At 39.1% G+C, this 19,589-nt stretch overlaps 1 protein-coding gene across 1 annotated transcript; it reads left to right on the forward strand.

The window, feature by feature from the left end:
* Positions 1 to 1,293: 1,293 nt before the first annotated feature.
* On the forward strand, positions 1,294 to 18,864 carry XIAP (X-linked inhibitor of apoptosis). The gene is made up of 6 exons (XM_057425217.1): positions 1,294 to 1,409; positions 11,503 to 12,409; positions 13,752 to 13,851; positions 15,551 to 15,629; positions 16,238 to 16,271; positions 18,206 to 18,864. Exons 2-6 carry the CDS (start codon positions 11,536 to 11,538, stop codon positions 18,397 to 18,399), a joined length of 1,281 nt encoding a protein of 426 aa, XP_057281200.1. The 5' UTR covers positions 1,294 to 1,409; positions 11,503 to 11,535; the 3' UTR covers positions 18,400 to 18,864.
* Positions 18,865 to 19,589: the final 725 nt, after the last annotated feature.

Below are 19,589 nucleotides of genomic sequence, written 5' to 3' on the forward strand. Positions count from 1 at the left end.
GGCTACATGAAAATTTGTTGGGTCAATCAGGGGGGCACCTGAGTTTCTAAAAACAGATCAAAAGGTTAATGGATCATTTAATGTTGCATAACAGCCACCTTAGTCTTGAAAATGATCAGATGATTTTGGCTACAACTACCAAAGAAAGTAGCCAAGGTTTCTGTCTGATTGGGAAAATCCTAGTCCAAATACATGAGATCTGTAACAGCTAGTGAGAACACAATCTGAACAAAACCCAAAAAAGGCCAGTGCTGGCAAACCTGTTAATAAGTAGCACTAGCTGCTTTGCTTTAATTCCCTATGACTTACGAGCAAAGGCTGAGAAACAAGTATAGTACAGCCCAAGCTGTACTGAGAAGCATAGCTGGTAGGCATCACACATCTTCTGCACTTAAAAGATTGACGTCTGGTGGATGATTTCTCAATTCTTGTATGCAGCTGGTTAGGAGAAGTCTATAAATTTCAGAATAAACCCCAGCATTGTCACACAATCTTTCAGCCATGGCTGTTCTTAAGAACCACACCTTATTTAGGTCAAACTTACAACTTTATTAGTATGGACCTTTATTACGTACAAGTGTGGACAAGGGGGAATGGCTTTAAATTGACAGAGGGGAGACTGAGATTAGGTATTAATAAGAAATTATTTACTATGAGGGTGCTGAGGCACTGGCACAGGGTGCCCAGAGAAGCTGTGGCTGCCCCATCCCTGGCAGTGTTCAAGGCCAGGTTGGATGGGGCTTGGAGCAACCTGGTCTAGTGGAAGGTGTCCCTGCCCGTGGCAGGGGTTGGAACTGGATGAACTGTAAGATCCCTTCCAACCCAAAGCAGTCTGGGATTCTATGATTCTATGGTCCTGTCCCATAGCCAGTGGCAGTGTCTGTGTGACTTTGCAGGGCCCCGTAGCCGCAGACCCCCCATGACCAGGCCACCAGGAGCTCCCTTCCCGTTGCGCAGCCCCGTGTTTTAACACCTGTTAAGTCTTTACAGGCCGTAATTGCGGGGACAACGGGTGAGAGTCAGGAGAGCGCTGGGATTGGCACGCTGCAGACCAGACCCGGTTGAAGAAGATGGTGTGAAACAGGGGGTCATGGTGAGGAAGAAGAAGGGCTCGTTGCGAGCTGAGGCCTTCGAGGCAATGTCCCAGGGCTGAGGCTGCGGACCGCGGGATGGCTCCTGCCGCCCTGCACTTCCCGGCTGCTGCCACCGATCGCCGCTTTCCACCCGCGAGCGGGACCCGCCGCGGAGCCCCCCACACCGCCAGGGGGCGCTGCTCTCTGCTCGCCTCCTAGCGGGGCCGGGGAGGCTGCCGGGAGCCGCCATCTTCTCGGCGTGCGCCGGTTCCGAGCGGCTCCCGCGGCCGGTGCCGGCAGGACGGGACGGGACGGGACGGGACGGGACGTGGCGCGGTGAGTTGTCAGGCGAGCGCGGCCGTGGCGGTCGGTACCTCGGAACGGCGGGCGGGACGGGATCCCCGGCTGTCCGCTCGGGCGGCTCCCGCTGCCCCGCGCAGCTCGGTGCGGCTCCCCGCGCTGGGCAGGGCCCTCGGTCCCTCCGCGGTGCCCGGGGCCCTCCTGCTCCTGCTCCGGATGGTGCTGGGATCCCCGGCGCGCCGCTGCCCCGGCCTTAGCCTCTCCCAGGTGCGGGGTGTCACCAGGCGGGGGAGGCGTTGCCGTGGGAGCCGGCGCGCCCCCTGCCCGGGTCGCTGCGAGCGCAGCGTTGGGTGCGGTGTGCCCTTTCCCAAGTCAGAGGTTGATTTGCTGTGCTCGTACGCGGTTTCGTGGTCGTCTTTGTTTCTTTTGGTGTATTTGAGTACTGTCGTTTCCTCTCGCCCATGCTTGCTTGCTTTTTCCTTGCCTACATCCTTCACTTTCTAGAATGCCCTTTCTGCTTCTTGTTCATGAAAATGCAGTTTTGCTCAGGTTTTCTGCGGTAAGAATTCAGGAGTTATTAAGAATTCTGCAGGAATAACTTCACTCAGATTTATTTCTTCAGCTGTAATTCAAAGTTCAGTTCAAGCAGTTCTCTTGTGCAGAATGGCTATGTACTTACGCTGATGTATTTCTCTTTTAACAGTTGGTGTTTCTGCAGTACCCTTTCTGATGCTTGTCTTCCTGATGGAAGCCCTATAAATGCATGCAAGAAGTATTTATAGTCTTGATAATATCTGTCCTGTTCAATTGTCATTGACCTGTGTTTGCTAAAAAGTATAAATTGGTTCTCGGAACTGTTTTCAGGTACTTTTGCAGAACTGCTTTCATTGTCCCTTCATTGCTACAATCTTAACACTGTGATTTTAGTGCTTCATATAGCTAAGGAAGAGTTTGTTTCTTAAAAGAACAGTTAGAAACTGCAAGATCTCACAACAGACCAATTTAGAAGAAAAAGCAAACAACTGGGGGGAAAAACAACTTTTGTGTCAAATACTTCTTGAAAATTTAGTACCTTAACAGAGGGCAGTAGAATATATATTAACTCAGTCTGCTGTTTGTTTGTCAAGAAATATATCGGCGCATAACAGAGAAGACGACAGTGAAGTATTCCTTCTAAGAAATCAGGGTTTTCTGTGATGGATTTGTTGCTTAAGCTTTTACTTGGATGTTTTTCATTTTCTTAAGTGCTTCATTTTTCTATCTACTTGATGGCTTTACAGTTTTCTTTGCAGCCCTTTAAACACCCAGCTACTTCTTGCCATAGAAAACTTGGTACCTACAGCATTGGCCAAGAAGGCGAAGGAACAAGTTAATGATTGTTCTCTACCTCCTCTGACCTTGCCGTTTGTAACCATAAGCAAAAGTGAAAGAGTTCTGCTGAGGGTGGTTGTTTGCTTGTGGAATTTTTTGACTGCTCCAACTGATATGAGGCAGACTTGCATTTGTTACCAGAACAGGAAGAATATGTGTGTTCATATCTTAGTTTTTGAAGTATGAAGATGGATTTCATTTCAGGCCTCTGTGTACCTGTGATAGTTGTGCTGTGTCTGCTGCCATCCTCCCAGGGTGGGTGAGACGGCTGCAGGGAGCTGGAGAGTTTCAGAAAATCCTATTAATAACCAGATGCAGAATTTCCTGGGAGAGAGAAGAGAAAGCTGGATCATTGGATCTTATTCTGTCTGCAGTTAGTCCTCCTTTTTGCTGCCCTCTAGTTTTTAACTACAGGATTTTGTTTCGCCCTCTTGGGATCTGCTGGAGTTTCCCCAGTCTTATTCTCCCTTGCTAGTTTCAGTAAAACATCTGAATTTCAGGAATTCCCTGACCTTTAAGCTCTTCAGCTTTAGAATGTACTTTCATTTGGATTTCTTGGCCAAGGGTCAGAATTAAATGTTTCTTTTAATCCCAATTTTGGCATTCTGCCTTCATAAACAATGCTGAAAGTTATGTGAAAAAGAGGATTTTTAACCTTTGCTTTTTCTACCAACAAGAATGTAAATGCTGGGATTTGTTCTAAGGATTGGTGGGAAATAGAGATGAAACTAGTATCTGCTTTGATTAATCTTTACTGAACTTGGTCTGATTGGATACTAAATTCTTAGGGAAAAACTATTGTAAGTACCTGTTGCATTTGTTTTTTTGTTTATTTCAGGAGTTAACAGCTTACAGTCCTTTGCTGTTTTTTGTTTTTCATACCATGGGGTCTGTCTAAGCCAAAATATTTTGAACATGATGTTTGGAAGTCAAAGCCCAGAAATAACAAGGTTTTTGAACATGAAAAACAAGTAGATGTGTGTGAAGGTTGAAAGTATGTTAAGGCTGAAGCAGGTGTTGCTTAATGCTGCAAAGCTTGAATTGAATGGCACTCTATCACATAAAAGGCAGAATGAAGCTGCATTTACCTTGCAGTTTGCTGTCCTTCCCCTTTTATGTTTTGGGAAGCTGCTTGTTAAATAGAAAAGCAAGCAGGGTGTTTTCAATAGGTGCAGCTTTCATGTTTCACTTTGGGTACAATATTAGAATAAATGCCCAAGTCATTCAGATTTCCTGAGAAAATTACAATGTAGATAGATAAGGGAGATTTCCAAGTTTACAAGATGAGTTGTGTGCGTATATGTGTAAATACATATATACAAACCTCATTGTTTAATGGCAAAACATTCTTGCTAGTGACAGCGGAAAGTATTGTGATGCTGCTTGTGCATCAAGCTGCAGTTAAGTGAATGTGAATAGTAAACTAAGTGGCACTGCGTGGTCAGGAGCTTTAGCTGGGTGGAAATGAATGCCATTGACAGTGGGTGAGGCAGGAGGTGATGGGCTCTCTGCACCTCTGTGATTCTACAGGTTTTCTTTAGAATCCTGAAGATTCAGCAGTTTTGCTGTGACATTAATTATGTTGCTGTACCCAAAATTCCATATACTCATGTCTCCTTGGTGAAAGATGCCCTCTTTTCCCACTTTTTTCTTCAATTACAGGCTTAAATTAATCGTAAAAGGGTGTAACACTAAAAGCTGGAGCAGAGTTCATGCTTAGCAAAGGAGATGCATCCCAGAGTACTGCAGGTTTTGCTATGCATTTTTTACTACTGGCTATTTTACTTAATGTATCCCCACTGTCCGGATAATTTTTTGTTTCTTAACCAAAAGAGCAATAACTCAGCTTTTAGGGATTACATGTCTATAGTGAGACATTTTATAACCACAGAATTAAACTTTATTTACTTACTTTGTTTAGCTCATTTGTGTCATAGTTGATGAAAGTAGCTTGTAATTTGTGCTTTCAGGCGGGTAGGAACTGCATAGATTGCATAGCCCCCAAACATATTGGTAGACTTTCATGGATAGAAGTATGCTTCACGTTGTGTTAAATGTAACTTTCAAGCTGTTTTCAGTTAAAGGGAAGAGTTCTGGAAGTTTAGTCTCAGGTTCTTGAGGAAGAGCTTGAAGCTAAATCAAATTGCTGTTAATAATACAGCAATTAATGAATTAAATGTTCTAAAGTTAAAGAATTATAAAAAAGCATTGATTTTTTTTTTTTTTTTTTTGTATCACTTGAATTGTATGCTTAACATGTAAGTGCATAAGAGAAAATGAAGACTCTTTTGGGAAACTGATCGCCCTCCCCCATGGTAGTGTTGTACCTAATTTCAAATGTATTCCTGCAGTGAGTTATGTAAGAGGCCTGTTATAAGAGGGTAACAGTAGAATAATTCAGCAAATTATTGGAAGGGGATATGGCAAATGTATGGAAAAACTAATAGCCTGATTTTCTAAACAGGTGGGGGGAAGCCATAAATACAAAAATTATTCTTTCCTTCTGATTTGCCTGAAAGAATACTTAGAGAATCTCAATAGGCTTAAGTGGCACAGTTCAAGCGACCTTGTAATTAAAAATTGGTAGCTAAATCATGCACAGACTTCTGAACGATTTACAGGAGTACAGTGTCTTTCATGACAAATATTTCATTATATTCCAAGTTACGCCATAAATAAAACATTTGTCCTACTGGAACTGCCAGAGAAACTTAAGACCGCCAGGATTGCTCCTTCCTTTTTTATAGTTTTGTTTTGGTGGGGGTTATTTGGAGTCTTGTGCTCTTGGTGTTGTTTCTCCTAATGTCTACTTTTACCTTTAGTCTCTCTTTCCATCTTGTTCTCAGTGTCTGAGATTTGGTAGCTTTTTTTGTGTGTTGGTTTTGGAGGAGGTTTTGGTGGTATTTTCTGGGGGGTTGGTTCCCTCCCAGCACCTTATTTTTAGGTACTGTCATCTGTAGGCAGTCTATTTCAGTGGCAGCAGCTGTCAGAACCAGGCATTTGCTTTAGATAGGTTTTCCTGAATCCAAATTAAAAACGCCAACATCTCTTTCCACACTTTGCTTTGTACTAAACACCTGGCAGGCTGTGGTACAGCTAAAATGGTGTTCTCCGGACCTTTAGCCCTTCTCTTCAATTGCTTTGGTTAACACTGATCTATATATTCATTAAGGCTCTAATTGATTATGTTTTATGATTGACTTTGGACATCTCTGTAGGACCACGTACATGGTCCTGTCAGCATGCCAGCTATAGCAGCTGGTATTTACTCCTTCTTTCTCACACATACAGCTAAAGTTCTGATAAATGAATACATTTATCTTGCAAGTTCACAAAACTGATTCTTTTTCTTTGCCCTTGGCAGATCCATATTTGTCCCACTCTTGTCTACTGAGAACACTTCCATTAATCTCTTCTCCTTGTTTATTGCTGTATTCCATGCCTGTATGACTTCTTCCTGAAAAAAAATAAAATATGAAAATAGTTCTCAAAATGGTATATTTTGATTGGCGTGGTTGTATTTATTTCTAACATGAAAAGTGTAAAAGTCTATGTGACTTTTAGGAGGATCTAATAGCCTACTGTAACCTTGAGCAGACTTCTGTGATGGTAAACCCTGATGGAAAGCTAAGTAGGACCGTTTGAAAAACAGGTGAATGAAGCTGAGATGAATTTATGTAAACTTTGGCACTGAATCAGGAGTCATTGTGTAAATATAGACCTTCTTTACAACCTCCCCCCTAACTCCCAAACCTCTAAGCAGGATTTTTTTTAAATGGCTACTGATAATTAGATAAATATGCTGAGGTTTGTGAACACTGTTCAAATAAATTCTGTGTTTCTTGTGGTTATATTCTTTTTAAGTACACTTTCAGTTAGCAGCACACACCTTCCTTGATCTAATTGCAGCTGAGCCAGCGCAAAAGTGACGTGCATAATGTGTGTGTCAGCTGGTACAGTATGTCCTGTTTGATACTTACTTGGTGCACTACTCACATTTCAAAATTCAGCCTACGATAAACACTAACATTGCTCTGTAGTCAGCATGTCAAGCAGTAGAAGCTTCATGATTATGTACTCTTTGGTCAGAAATACGAGGTTGTGCAAGTACATTTTTGATTTGGAGGTTACTGCCGTGCCTGTTGCGTGGAAGAATTAAAAATAACTCCTTAAAATCTGCTTCAGGGTTAAGGATGGAAATAATCATCTCTAATAAAACATACTTTGAAAGAGAAAAGCGGGTTCTATGCTTTTCCTTTAAAGCATTTCAGATCTAGTTAATGTGATGATGTCATATTTCTGCATAAAATCATACCTGCTGATATTTTAAAGCTGAACTGAACGTGTTTGTCTTGCAAAACCAGTGTACAATTTTGCATTTTGAGTTAACATTTTTTGCTATAATTTCTTGTCTTTTTCTTCTGAAACCCAATCAATAGACTAAGTAAATTTGCACTTTAGCTTGGTTGTGGGAGGTGTCTTGTGAGAAATACCCTCAGATGTTTAAAAGCAGGATTAAACTTGGCTCAGACTCTGGAAGTCTTTCAGGCTAAAACAGGCTTTGTTTACTCACTGCATATATAAGAAGGTATTTAATGCTTCAGTAATGGTTAAAAAAAAAAGTCTCCTGGGTTTTGTAAGTGAAGATGAACTTTAACATTTCTGGACCTTCTACTTTTAATTCATACATGATTAATTAAATCAATGCAGGAAGGCTTAATTAACTTCTGAATACATAAAGTATACTCTCTGCGCTTGGGTTTGCTGCTGGTATGTATTGTAGAGTCTTGTGTACGTGTCGTAGTTGGTTGCTTTTTACGAGTTTATGTTTCTCAGCCATAAATCATTCAAAAATTTACCTTTGGTTAATTTTCTCCTGCAGTTAATGTTTGTCTGAGTGCTGTTATGGTGCAGGATGTTGTTCATCCAACTAACCGGAGTTAAATACCTGTTAAATGTTAAAATACCTATGTGGAAATGCTATTCCTAAGTTAGTTTTAATTTTACTCTTTGAACGGTTGATCTTAACAGTTTGAAATACAAATAATTGATGTCGCATTTATAGTACTAACGTATTTAAAACAGTACTTGCACAGGTGAGGAATTCCCTTAATGCTTAATAACTATGCTAATGTCTCTTTCTCTCAGATAAAATGATACTGAGGTGTAAACCAACTATGTTTAGAGGGGCTGTCATGTGGACGGAGCTTTGTTAAAGCTAGTGGATACCAGTGAGGGGTTTGTTCTGCTGCTGTCATTGCTGTGTTTAGACGTGGTTTTGAGAGGCTTCTACCATCATGGTTAAAATTCTCTGCTCCAAAATATGAAGAATAAATAATGTGATTGATAGTTTTAAGCAGTTACTTCATATTAAAGCATTGATCAGTGGTAGTTGGACCGTCTGTCAGCACTTACTGCCCTTCTGGCATGTGCTTTTCGTGCTGTTTTGATTGTGAGGATGGAGATAGGTTGCTTACGTCCAGAAAATCCAAATGTGGCAAATATTTTGATTATCACTATGTTGAGGGCCTAATTTATTTTTCATTCACCATGTTAATAGAAGGAGTATTGAAATATTCACAGCACTGTAGAAAAAACTGTTTGAAGGAATAAAGTTGCTAATCTGTGTGTGAGTGATGAATGCATTATCACAGAATCATAGAACCGCTTGGGTTGGAAGGGACCTTAAAGATTTTAATTTTAGTTTTATCCTAATGCTTATTTCCAATTATATTTTCCTCAATTTTTAAAACTTCCAGTGCAGGACATGGGGATATTTGGGTTTTTATCTGCTTCAACTACTGCTGTCCTACCTGGCTGAAAGGCATTATCCTACGATTTTCATTGCAGTTGAGGGTAGTACAGACACTGAGTTTTAGGTAGTTCTGTTAGAATATTTTTGCCTGGCATTCACAGTTAATTAGAAGTAATCAATGAAACTGAGAAAGAATATTACTGTAATGCATTCATTACTGTAGTGGATTCATGTTATAATTAAGTTTTTATTTATGTGTGTGTGTATATATATATATATATATATATATATATGTATGCCCCTGGTATGTATTAGTCTATTTTTTATTCTCTATGCATGTGATACAGCAGTATCAGACTTCTTTTCTTTTTAAGAATGGCAGATTTTAAGATGAGTTCTGATAACTGAGCACTTAAATGGTGCTTAGAACATGCAGGTAGGTAGTTCATTAGAAGTGGAGGCATAATTCTGTCTCCTAACTGTTTTTTAAATTCATATATCATAGTCATCACTGTGATATGGGGTCACCCCATATGGCATAAGGAACCAAAAAGCACAAACCAAGGGTGATCTTTGTCTGTGTAATAAGTTCTTGAGATCTGTCAGGCTTTACCCCTAATTTCACTAAGGACAGGGAGGGCAAATTAAAGCGACTGAGTAGATAATCTCTGATTTGCCGCAGTTATTTTGTATGCAACAGGTCAAAGAGGGATGTGGAAGATCTGTTCTGATTTTAAACTAAAAAAAAAAAGTTACTATAGAAAAATGTAAATAGGTTGAATTGTTTTTTCACTGTTTCTGAACTCAGAAAGAAAATAGACGTGAAGATATACAGCTATTCACTGATAACACATGCATTTGTTTCTGTTTTTCAAGGTACATTTTAATAAGGAGTCTCTAAAGGATGTGAGGTGGGCCTTGTTTGATGCCTTGTAAAAGTCTTTTAGGCATGAGACAAGAAAATTAGCATGCAGCTAACAGTATTTGAGTAATACAAATGATTTTATGAATGCAGTGTAGGGTAATGGTGATAGATCCATAGTTCACTTGAGATCATTACAGAAACACTCATAGAGGATGTAAAATAAGGTTTTAAAATGAAATAAAGATGAACTTTGAAACTTGTTACAAAAAAATTACTGGTTTCAGTATACTCTACATATATTAAAAAATACATGAATTGTGAAAGCTTTCATATTACTACATGTAATTACTCATTATGGGGAGTTTTGCCCTTCAAAGTTAAAACAAGCATATAGGTCAGATTTGTAGGTCAGTCAGTGTAATTTATTCAGAAGCTATTTCTGAACCTGCTAGGCTGAACCAGCAAGCCACAGTGTAATTCCTAGTGTCATTACATTAGTCACAAACTGACTTACAGAGGGAATTTAGTCTGGTATCCATGATCACATGAAGTAAGCATGCTGAGTCTCTAACGTCATCTCTTCTCAATGTGTTTACAGGTTAATTATCTTTGTCATCTTGCAAAGGATGCAGCAATCCTGCAATGCACAGTCACTTTAATTTTACCTCCCCCTTCTGAACTTTGGAAAAGCTTTTGTCCTTCCTGTAGAAGCTAAATTTGGTGTTGTATAAGTGATTATTAGGATTGTAACATCTGCATTGAGCTCACAGAAAGTATGATCACTATTAATGTAGGTGTTGGGGAAGGAATGTGTTGAGGAAGCTACTTTTTTGCCTGATGGCCTACCTTGTAAAGGTGAGGAATGGAGAAAAATACATTTCAGGATCCATATAGACAATGGAGAAGTACACTTGTTCAAACACATCTTCAGTTCTTGCTTCTGTGGATTTCTTTTTGCTAATTGCTGAATTATTACAGCTTTATGCTAAGAAGTCCATTTGGGCAGTCTCAGAATAAATAAAGGAGTAAGTTTGAGATGCGTGTCACTAGTAGCCTGTGTTTTACCCAGGACTTTGTAAATCAATAATATCACTGCACTTGTCAGGACAAGAGATGAATTTTTACTGCTCTGTTGGGATGAAGGCAATGACTGTCGGTGATTCTTGCACAGGATCTGTGGGAACCAAGTTGTTGTTTGCTTTCACCCTTGCGAAAGAAGGGGCTTGTTCAAGTGCTCTTAGCAGCCCTCTGTTGCAGAAGGGCGCAGGCAAGACTTGCAGTTGGTTTTCACCCTGGAAAAGTATAGGCAGGAATAGGAATGTGGGGCAGGAAATAAGGGGAATGATGTTCCTTCAGAGAAAGAAGGGAAGAGCAGCTGAGGTGATGGCAGACGTGCAGGAGCTTTTGATAGCATAGGCACAGGCAGGAAAGTGGAAGCAGTGTGCCGGGTACGATCACTTTTGCTGGGTAGTCCAAGACGCCGATCTTAAAAGCAGAGCACAGCACTTTGGTAAAATGCCCCAGTGAAACATCTGATAAGTTTATTACTTGAGATATTTCGCTAAAAGGCTGTACAAGATGACAAAAGTCCAAAGGTAGCTACTTTTTTGATGGTGGTTTTACCAGTCCATCTGTAATGGGCATGGTGGTCATGGCCTTCATATGGAGAAAAGTAGACAGTTGTGTTTCAGAACTGAGCTGTAAAATCCTGCAAGTGTGGTCTGGTTTAGATCAGTATTTTAACTTCTGTCACTTCTTATTTCAGTTTCAGAAGCCTTTTGGCAGGTTTTGCCCAGAGCTTTTGTTAATTTTTTTTTTTTTATTTCATTCTTGCAATGTTTGTTTATTAAGAAGTAGAACGTGCTTTTAAAGCTATAAACGTATAAACCTGTGTTTTCCAGGTAAATCTGTATTGGCCTGTAAAACTTCATGATCTTCTTCCCTTTATGGATTTTTCTGTTTGTAATTTTCTGGTGTTTGCCTCTGTGTGGCCAAGGAGGTGGGCAAGGGTGAGATGGGAGGGAAGAGGAATTATTTTTAAACATAAAGGATGGGTAGTTTAATCTAGCAGATTTCCAAGCTTGCATATGGGAATGATCCATTCTTCTTTGAAATTAAAATGTTTATCCTTTGTTTAGGAAATCTGGAAGGAGAGCCATACTTGTGAAGAGATGACATGTAAAGTCGTAGATAAATCGGAAGCTTGTGCTGCTCCAGACACTGACAGTGATGAGGAATGGGCGCAGGAACACTACCGACTGGGAAGTTTTGTTGCATTTCCTCTTGGCTGTCCAGTTTCAGCAACAGCACTGGCACGAGCTGGCTTTGTTTATACTGGAGAAGGTGACAAAGTAAAGTGCTTCAGTTGCCGTACAACTGTGGAAGGATGGGAGCCTGGGGATTCTGCAGTTCAGAGACACAAAAAGCTCTCCCCAGATTGCAAATTTATTACTGAATCTACTTTTTTGGAAACTAATGTGCATCCTCTCGCGCAGAACTACCAGCATAGAACTGAAAATGGTTCCAGCAGTTCAGCTCTCCTATGTGCTCTGGATGACACATCTGATGTGGAGGCAGATTACCTTTTGAGGACTAGACAGGTTGTGGATATGTCAGATAACGTCTATCCTAAAATCCCCGCTATGTGCAGCGAAGAGACACGATTAAAGTCTTTCCACAACTGGCCCCTCAATGGCCAGTTGACACCAAAGGAATTGGCTAATGCTGGATTCTATTATACAGGTGTCGGTGATAAAGTGGCATGTTTTTGTTGTGGTGGAAAACTGACAAACTGGGAACCTGGTGACAGAGCATGGTCAGAACACCAGAGGCATTTCCCCAAATGCCTTTATGTCCTGGGCCGGAATGTTGGGAATGTTCCAGGTGAATCTGTTCTCGCTGAGACTGGGACAAGTGGTCTGAACAATGCCCAGTATCCAAGGAATCCATCTATGGCAAAATATGGAAAGCGTTTACAAACGTTTTTAACTTGGGTATATCCTATTGACAAGGAGCAGCTTGCTGAAGCTGGGTTCTATAGTATAGGTAAGCCAAGCCTTAGAGTGGCTGATGTCTTTTACAAAGAAATTCTATACAAGTGTATTGTTATGGAAAAAAATAAGCATTTTTTTTATTCTAATATGCAGTGATTTGCTAGAATTTCTTTACCTTGTAAACTGCTTTTCAAAATTCTTGTTTAAAATGACATACATTATATTGTGGTTTTAATAGAAAAGTAGAAATTTGGTCATAAATTTATTTTCAACAGTAAAACAGCAAAGTATGTTTTTCTTGTCTGCTGTCTAACTTTGGTCTGCAGAGTGGGTGTGTGGGCTGTACAGAAGCCTATAAACAAGACAGTCCAGGTTGTGTGCCATTGTGTTTAGCTGACACATTTGAGCTATCACAGCATTCAGACACCCCAAACTGGCAAGTACCGATACTACCTGCTGTAAAAGTTTTATGATGACAGTGACTTCGGTAGAAGAGCTTTTACTGTATGAGTGCAAAGTGTTACTCCTATTAGATTATCTGGGATAATTTCTTGCTCTCATCTTAATTGACTTCTCTCTCAGTAGCTCTCAGAAGAATTGTTTCAATCTGATTCAGTTTATTTTACTTGTGGCCATAAATAAAAGCTTTGATATATTCTTGTATGGTTGAAATATGGGCAATATTTATACCCAATAGAACTGTGTTTGTAAATTTCTTGGATTCCTAAAACTGCCTGCTTCTCACAGCCAAGTGATATCTGTATTGTGGAGGAATACTAAATGAGCACCAGCTTACCTCACCCAGTGGCTGTTCAAGTGACTTCTGTGAAAACTCTGCTTCCTGTGGCCTAAGAATGATTTAGCTCTGTAGGAAAAATCTATCTATACCTCGTCTCTTTTCAATAAACACAATATCTGTGCAGTTTCTGGCACAGGCTTTGATTGCAGTAGGCACAGTGCTAGAACAGAGTGTGGTTTCTCCTAACACCTCCTCAGTCAGTTCTGCTACTTCTGCATGGAGCCTGTTAATCTTAGTAGTGAAACAGAGGACACCAAAAAGGCACATAAACATCCTTGATTCTTTGTGATAGACTTCATGGCATGTTTAGTAGTAGATTGAGATATTCATAATCGATTATTTTTAGCTTTTGCTTTCTACCTGTATAATTACTTGCTAAAATAAAATTCAGGAATATTACAGGCTCAAGCCTCTCCTGGACATTTGTTTCAAACCATACATTGTGTGTCCCCCTTTAAAGTGGAGTTCTGTTTAGTTGCAATTGCTAATCAATAAAATCGGTATCTTTTTTTTCTTAATAAAGGAACATTTTGGTTAAAAACTTGCTGTTATGCCTACTAGAAGTACGTAACTTCATTCTTGGGTGTTTCCTCAGGTAATGGTGATCATGTTCTCTGTTTCCACTGTGGTGGAGGATTGCAGGAATGGAAGGAGAATGAAGACCCATGGGAACAGCATGCCAAATGGTTTCCTGGGTAAGGTATTTTTATTGTTTTCTCGTTGCATTCCTGAGTCTTATTTACAGTATATTATGTTCTAATGACAGAGCACACTAATGAAGGCTTTGGAAGGTTGACTGTGGCTTAAACATGGTTCAGAGTTAGGAAAGTAATTTTAATTTTCTTAGTTGCCCTCCTCCACTTTTTCTCCTTCATTCTTGTCATGTAGGCACCAAAGACTATCAGTTACCTTCCATGGTTTATGTTTTTCCTTTCCAATAAGTAGAAAAGATTTTAAGGCATTTTTTGCATGGTGTCCTTATTTTTGTTGTTCCATCTGTTCTACCTTCTGTAGTCCTGCTACTACATGTATAAACATGAACATATGCCTTAATGTTATATTGGGGGCCTCAAAAGAGGACATTAACCTAATGCTGTCTTTGAGAGGTAAGAGAGAGTTCTCAAAGCAGGTGGGAAAGAACTAAATCTTGAGAGGTTGAGGGCAGACTAACTCATTAGAGGTAATGGTAATCAGTCTGAAAGGCTGTCTTGAGTACTACCTTCTGAGTAGCTTCTAAGTCAGTGTGCTTGTCAGCTCGTTTGTAGGAATTCCTAAAGGGAAGAGACTTCTGTGTCTGAACTTAACTGATGTCTTAGCCTGCAGAATCATGAAGCTTTATTAACATGTATCTCATTTCCCCCCCACCCCACTCTATTATCCAAGCACTACATTCTAACTGTTATTTAATAGCTTCATAAATGCCAAAGCTTGTAACTTAGGTTAGGATAAAAAATGACTGAACTTCTGTCATGGTGCAGGCAGACCTGAAGAAGTCAGTAGTGGTGTTCAATTCAAAACACACTTCATCATTTTAAAGGGTTGACAATTCCCAACCCAGAGGTTGTTTTTAGAAAGAGTGCCAATTTTGTCTAAAATGTGTCTTGAGGAAAGGAGGAATAGTACATGACTCATTGTTTCTTACAGGTGGGTAAAAGCTGTCCAAGTACAAAGACTTAGTTACTTGTATAACGTTGATAAAACCTATGTCTTTTGTGCATTCACTGACAGATTTGTCTTCTGTGGTGAAAGGCTTGCTGGAAGTTAGTATTTATGCATTAGCTGATCCTTTTTTCAATAGTGGTACAGGCAGCTTTTCATTATTAGTCTCAAGCACTTGAAAGACATGCTGTTCAAGCTTTTGGCTTGGTGCAGTGAATGGATAAGATGCAATTTCCTTCTATGATTCACTCTTACATGGTCTGGATTTTGTTTTAGGTTGCTTAAATGATGTCAGGTTTGGTTACTTTCAGATCATTAACTGTTTGCACATCAGCTTCAGTGGCAGTGTATCAGTCTCACAGCATGCTGTCTGTATCCATGGACTGCTGAAGATGAAGTAACTGATGAAGGCAGAGAACTAATGTTGAGGAGTTACAGCATCCCCTAAATCTTCTGGTAGGGAACAGCTCTGCCCAGTGGCTAGGACTGGTTGGGAAATAGTGAAAGAAGGTGCATAAGGCACCTGTCTGACCAGTGACTGCATTTCTTTTATTGCAGAAGACTAAAAGAACCAACATTAAATGACATTTCTGATGTTGACTAAACATTTAGATTTCAAAAGCAACCATTGTGTATGATACAGGAAAGGTATCAAAGCTTTCCAAAGTGATGTAGTCAGATTTTGTTTGCTTTTCATGCAGTTTTATTATAACTATTTTTTTTTTTCATTTATAGGTGCAGATTTGTGAGAAAGGAAAAGGGAATAGAATTTATAAATAACGTTCACTTAAGAGATGGATGTAGGGATTCAACAGTAAGTGTCTTGCTTATTAATCATTTATCCTTTTGTTAAAAGAGAAAACAACATAATTTTAATTTGAAGTTATTGTTACTATCTGTATCATTTAATCCTCCTGCTGCTGCTTTCATTACCAGAAAGTAAAAGACATCAAAATATGTTTTGATTTTGTTATTCAGAGTTTATAGATCTCTCAGTTCTTAGCTAGGTTGTGGGTCATAGGTAGGGGACCTAGTATATGGAGTCCTGGACAAGTGCCATTGGTTCGATAGCCTGGGTACCTAAGGTGCACAGTGCGTAATTTCCTTATTCAAGTGTAGTAGATATTTTTTCTTTCCTTGTTGGTAGAGCATTGTTAAACTTGTATGCAGTCACTAGAAAGTGAAACTGATGCCATTTATAGTTCTTCCATATACCAAGAATAATGTACATGTAATTATAGCAAGGATGGTTTAAAATGAAAATGTAAAATAGACTTAACAGCATTAATTGCAGTTGTTCAGATTTAGTTATGCTAGTCAATAAAATAACTGAGGTCAAATAGCTATTTTCTGTCTTGTAACTGTGTATGTGTTCTACCTTCTTCAGAATTGTAATTTTGTCTGTTTATATTTCACTTCTAGACAGAAGCTGCTGAAGGGACAGTACTTCCTACAGGTATCTGATACCCCCCACATCCCCTCACTCCATTTTGGACTATCTATATTTGCATGTAAAGAAAATGGATACTTTTAAAAATACCCTTATAACATTTTTAAATTAATTAAAGCATGACAGACAAATTGTTGGAGGACCCTCTTCCATTGCTTCTGAACAGTTGTGGAATGAATTTTCTTTCTTTTAGGTGAAATCTAATTGTAGCTGAATAAATAAAGATTGTAAACCATGAAAGTAGTATGCATAGGATGTAGTCGTCTTCTTATAGCTAGTAAGTGTGCATCAAGTATTGAGTCAGTAGTCCTGGGGAATGAATGGTGAAGAATACTGAACTGCTACAATCATCACTGCTTTTTGCAAGGCAGGAAGAGTTGGCCTGTTAAATGGCAAGGACTAGGTAGCTGAGAAAGCTTAAGTAGCTTTTATGGTATTGTGCATTCCTGCAATGTTTTTCACAAATACCAAGCAATAAAAAGACAAGACAGTTAAAGGGGTGGTAGGAAGACAGTCAAGCAGCTTCATCCCAGGGAATGATAGCTGTTGCAAATAACAGCAGTCATACAAAACCTGGTTTAGAAATCTCTCACACACTGCTCACTTATGAGAGTGAAAGTTAGGTAAAAAATTTTGCTCAAGAGGTTTATTTTTGGACATTAAAAAAACCCAAACCTGAACAAAGAGGGTGTTAAAATATCTCAGCATAGCAGCATTTATAAATATAATCTATAAAATAAGTAGTATTAATACCTCAAAGTGTATACTATGTAAATAATAGTCTGGTGTGCTTCTGGAAAAGGTTATTCATGCTGACTGAAAAGCCAAAATTACTGTGAAAATGACATTTAAAAATGAAAGGAGGAATAACTTTAGATGGTGGGACTGTCGTGGCAGAATGAAACCAGCACAGCAGCATACTGTCAAATATTCAGTATACTCAAAATGAAAAAGATTTTAGTAGAGCATTATTTATTTTCCAGTATAAAATTTTGTGTGGGACAGAAGCATTTGCCTTCTTGGATGATAAGAAAAAGTGTACTTCTAGATGGTGTTTCTTTTCTATTATCTGTGTTCCAGCAATGCTGGGACTTGCAAGTAACGCTCTGAAAGCCACTGTGGTACAGTGCAAGTAGACCAAACCCAAGAGTTCTAACTCAGGAGACTGTAGTGTAAGATGAGCATATGGGTGAACTCCTAGGGAGGGAAAAGACCATCTGGTTGGCATGAAAGACAGATATCTTACCAGCCTACTCTTTTAATAATATTTTTCATGGATATTATGGGAGAAAACTCACAATGGAGATGGGTGTTATTTCTGTGGCTGGCTGTGCAGATCTTTCCCCAAGTGGCAGGGGAAGGCGTTTGAAGTTTGTGCTTTCAAATGGGGCACACTGGAATAATAAAGAGCTCATGTAAAATGCAAAATTGATTCTTTCTGTATTACACATTTACAAGCTTTTGAAGTATGGGCATTTTGAAAATGGAGGCAGGAAGGGAAATAACATCCTCATTCTTTTAATTCTTTTTTTTTTTGGAAAAAATAAATTAAATTACTTAACCAGTATTAATGAGCTCTTCCTGCAGCTTCTGTTCAAGTTTGGGGAAAGCTGTCAATGGGAAGTCTGTGAAAAGAATGGTTCCTGATTGAAATACGTGTATCTAAATTTAATAGAGATTTCAAGCTCTTGCAAATAAATACAGATAGCTGAACTCCCTGCTGGCATTGGCCTGGGAGACGTAATGAGATGGGGGAGAGGAGAGGCAGAGGATTCCATGCTGTAGCTTGGTTTCCTATCTCTTGTAATTTAATTTTTTTTTTCTTTTTTAAAGGTGTGACCTTTAAATCAGACAAAGAAAACCTTGTCCTTGTGTGTAAAGAAAAAAAGAGAGATTCGGCCATGCTAAGTATGTTCTTTTTATGTTTTTAATTTCCATAGATCTCAGCACGGAAGAGAAGCTAAGACGCTTGCAGGAAGAAAAGCTCTGTAAAATCTGTATGGCTAAAGACATATCAGTCGTCCTCATTCCCTGTGGCCACCTCATTGCCTGTAAGGAGTGTGCCGAAGCACTTGATAAATGCCCTCTGTGTCGTGCAAATATAATGAAAAAACAGGAAATTTTTATGTATTAGTAAAAAACACAGCACTGTGGATTAATGTTTCCTGGTTTATTTGCTTTAATTAGGTGTCATGTAATGCAAACAATGCATTACGATTTCAGCCTGTAATCACATGGCTGTGCATTGAGAATTTCCTGCTGTCAAACTTTACATATCTTTTAACAGTTTAAAAATTGTTTACCTTAAGTGAATTTTGAATATTGGAAAACAAATGTATATATTCTGTAATATGAATTCATAAACCTGATTTGGGAAATCCTAAGGCATGCAAAGCTGTATTTATGTAGTCATTCCTTTGCTTCACTTTGGTAGGACTCGTTATGACTGAAGCTCATGCAAATACTTGTATACAGAGTCTGGCCCTATGTAACAATTGTAAATAAGTGAATTAAAATATTATTATATACATGTGTATTATAGCTGAGATTTTAACTTCTCAAAGATGTTTTGTATGATTGAAAATTTTTATTCCTGTAACTTTGGTTGGGACATAATTCAGAGAATATATGTAAAGCTGCTGCTGCAGCGTATCACCTTCTGCTCTCTGCTACTACTGTGTAAGTTTGTCTCTCCATTTTTGGGGGGGGGGGGGGCTTTGATGTATAAATTGGCTGGTTTTTACAAAAACCCTTCTAGATATGTGTACATCAGTTTCATTCCTTAAAAGAGGACTCAAGAGAAACGAAGGAGATTTTACCTACATTGTGCCCTTCGTGAAGGAGCTGTCTCATTTTAATCCTGTCCCTTACCCAAAAACGCTTCATTTTTTAGGGACTATTTTAGTGAGAGTCACCTCAAAATATTTAATAAACTATTTCTTACTGGACTGATCCTCAATTGTCTAATTAACAAAATATCACAGCTTTGTATTTAATTCCACCTGGTTTGCCATCACTCTGCTTAGTTATGTGACTTTTTATTTTGTGGAGCTACTAGTATGTTCTGTGTATGTGTTTTTTATCTTTGAGTCCTACACACACAGATTCAGAATATAGACTATGCAGAATATATTTTTTTCAGATGATGCAAGTTTCACATTTAATGTGTACAGAAATTTACTGTCTACTTTTTCTATTTTTTTACATGAGCACTGTGGCTATGTGCTGGTGGAATGTTATGAATAGTTAAAAGTGCAACCCAGTTTCTCCTTGATCAGCAGATTTGATTCTCACATGCAGAAAAATAATCGCAACAGAAGGTTG

Source organism: Pezoporus wallicus, unplaced genomic scaffold, assembly GCF_028554395.1.
Source record: "Pezoporus wallicus isolate ANWC-B61680 ecotype Strahan unplaced genomic scaffold, APGP_CSIRO_Pwel_v1 scaffold_6445, whole genome shotgun sequence".
Classification (NCBI taxonomy): Eukaryota; Metazoa; Chordata; class Aves; order Psittaciformes; family Psittacidae; genus Pezoporus; species Pezoporus wallicus.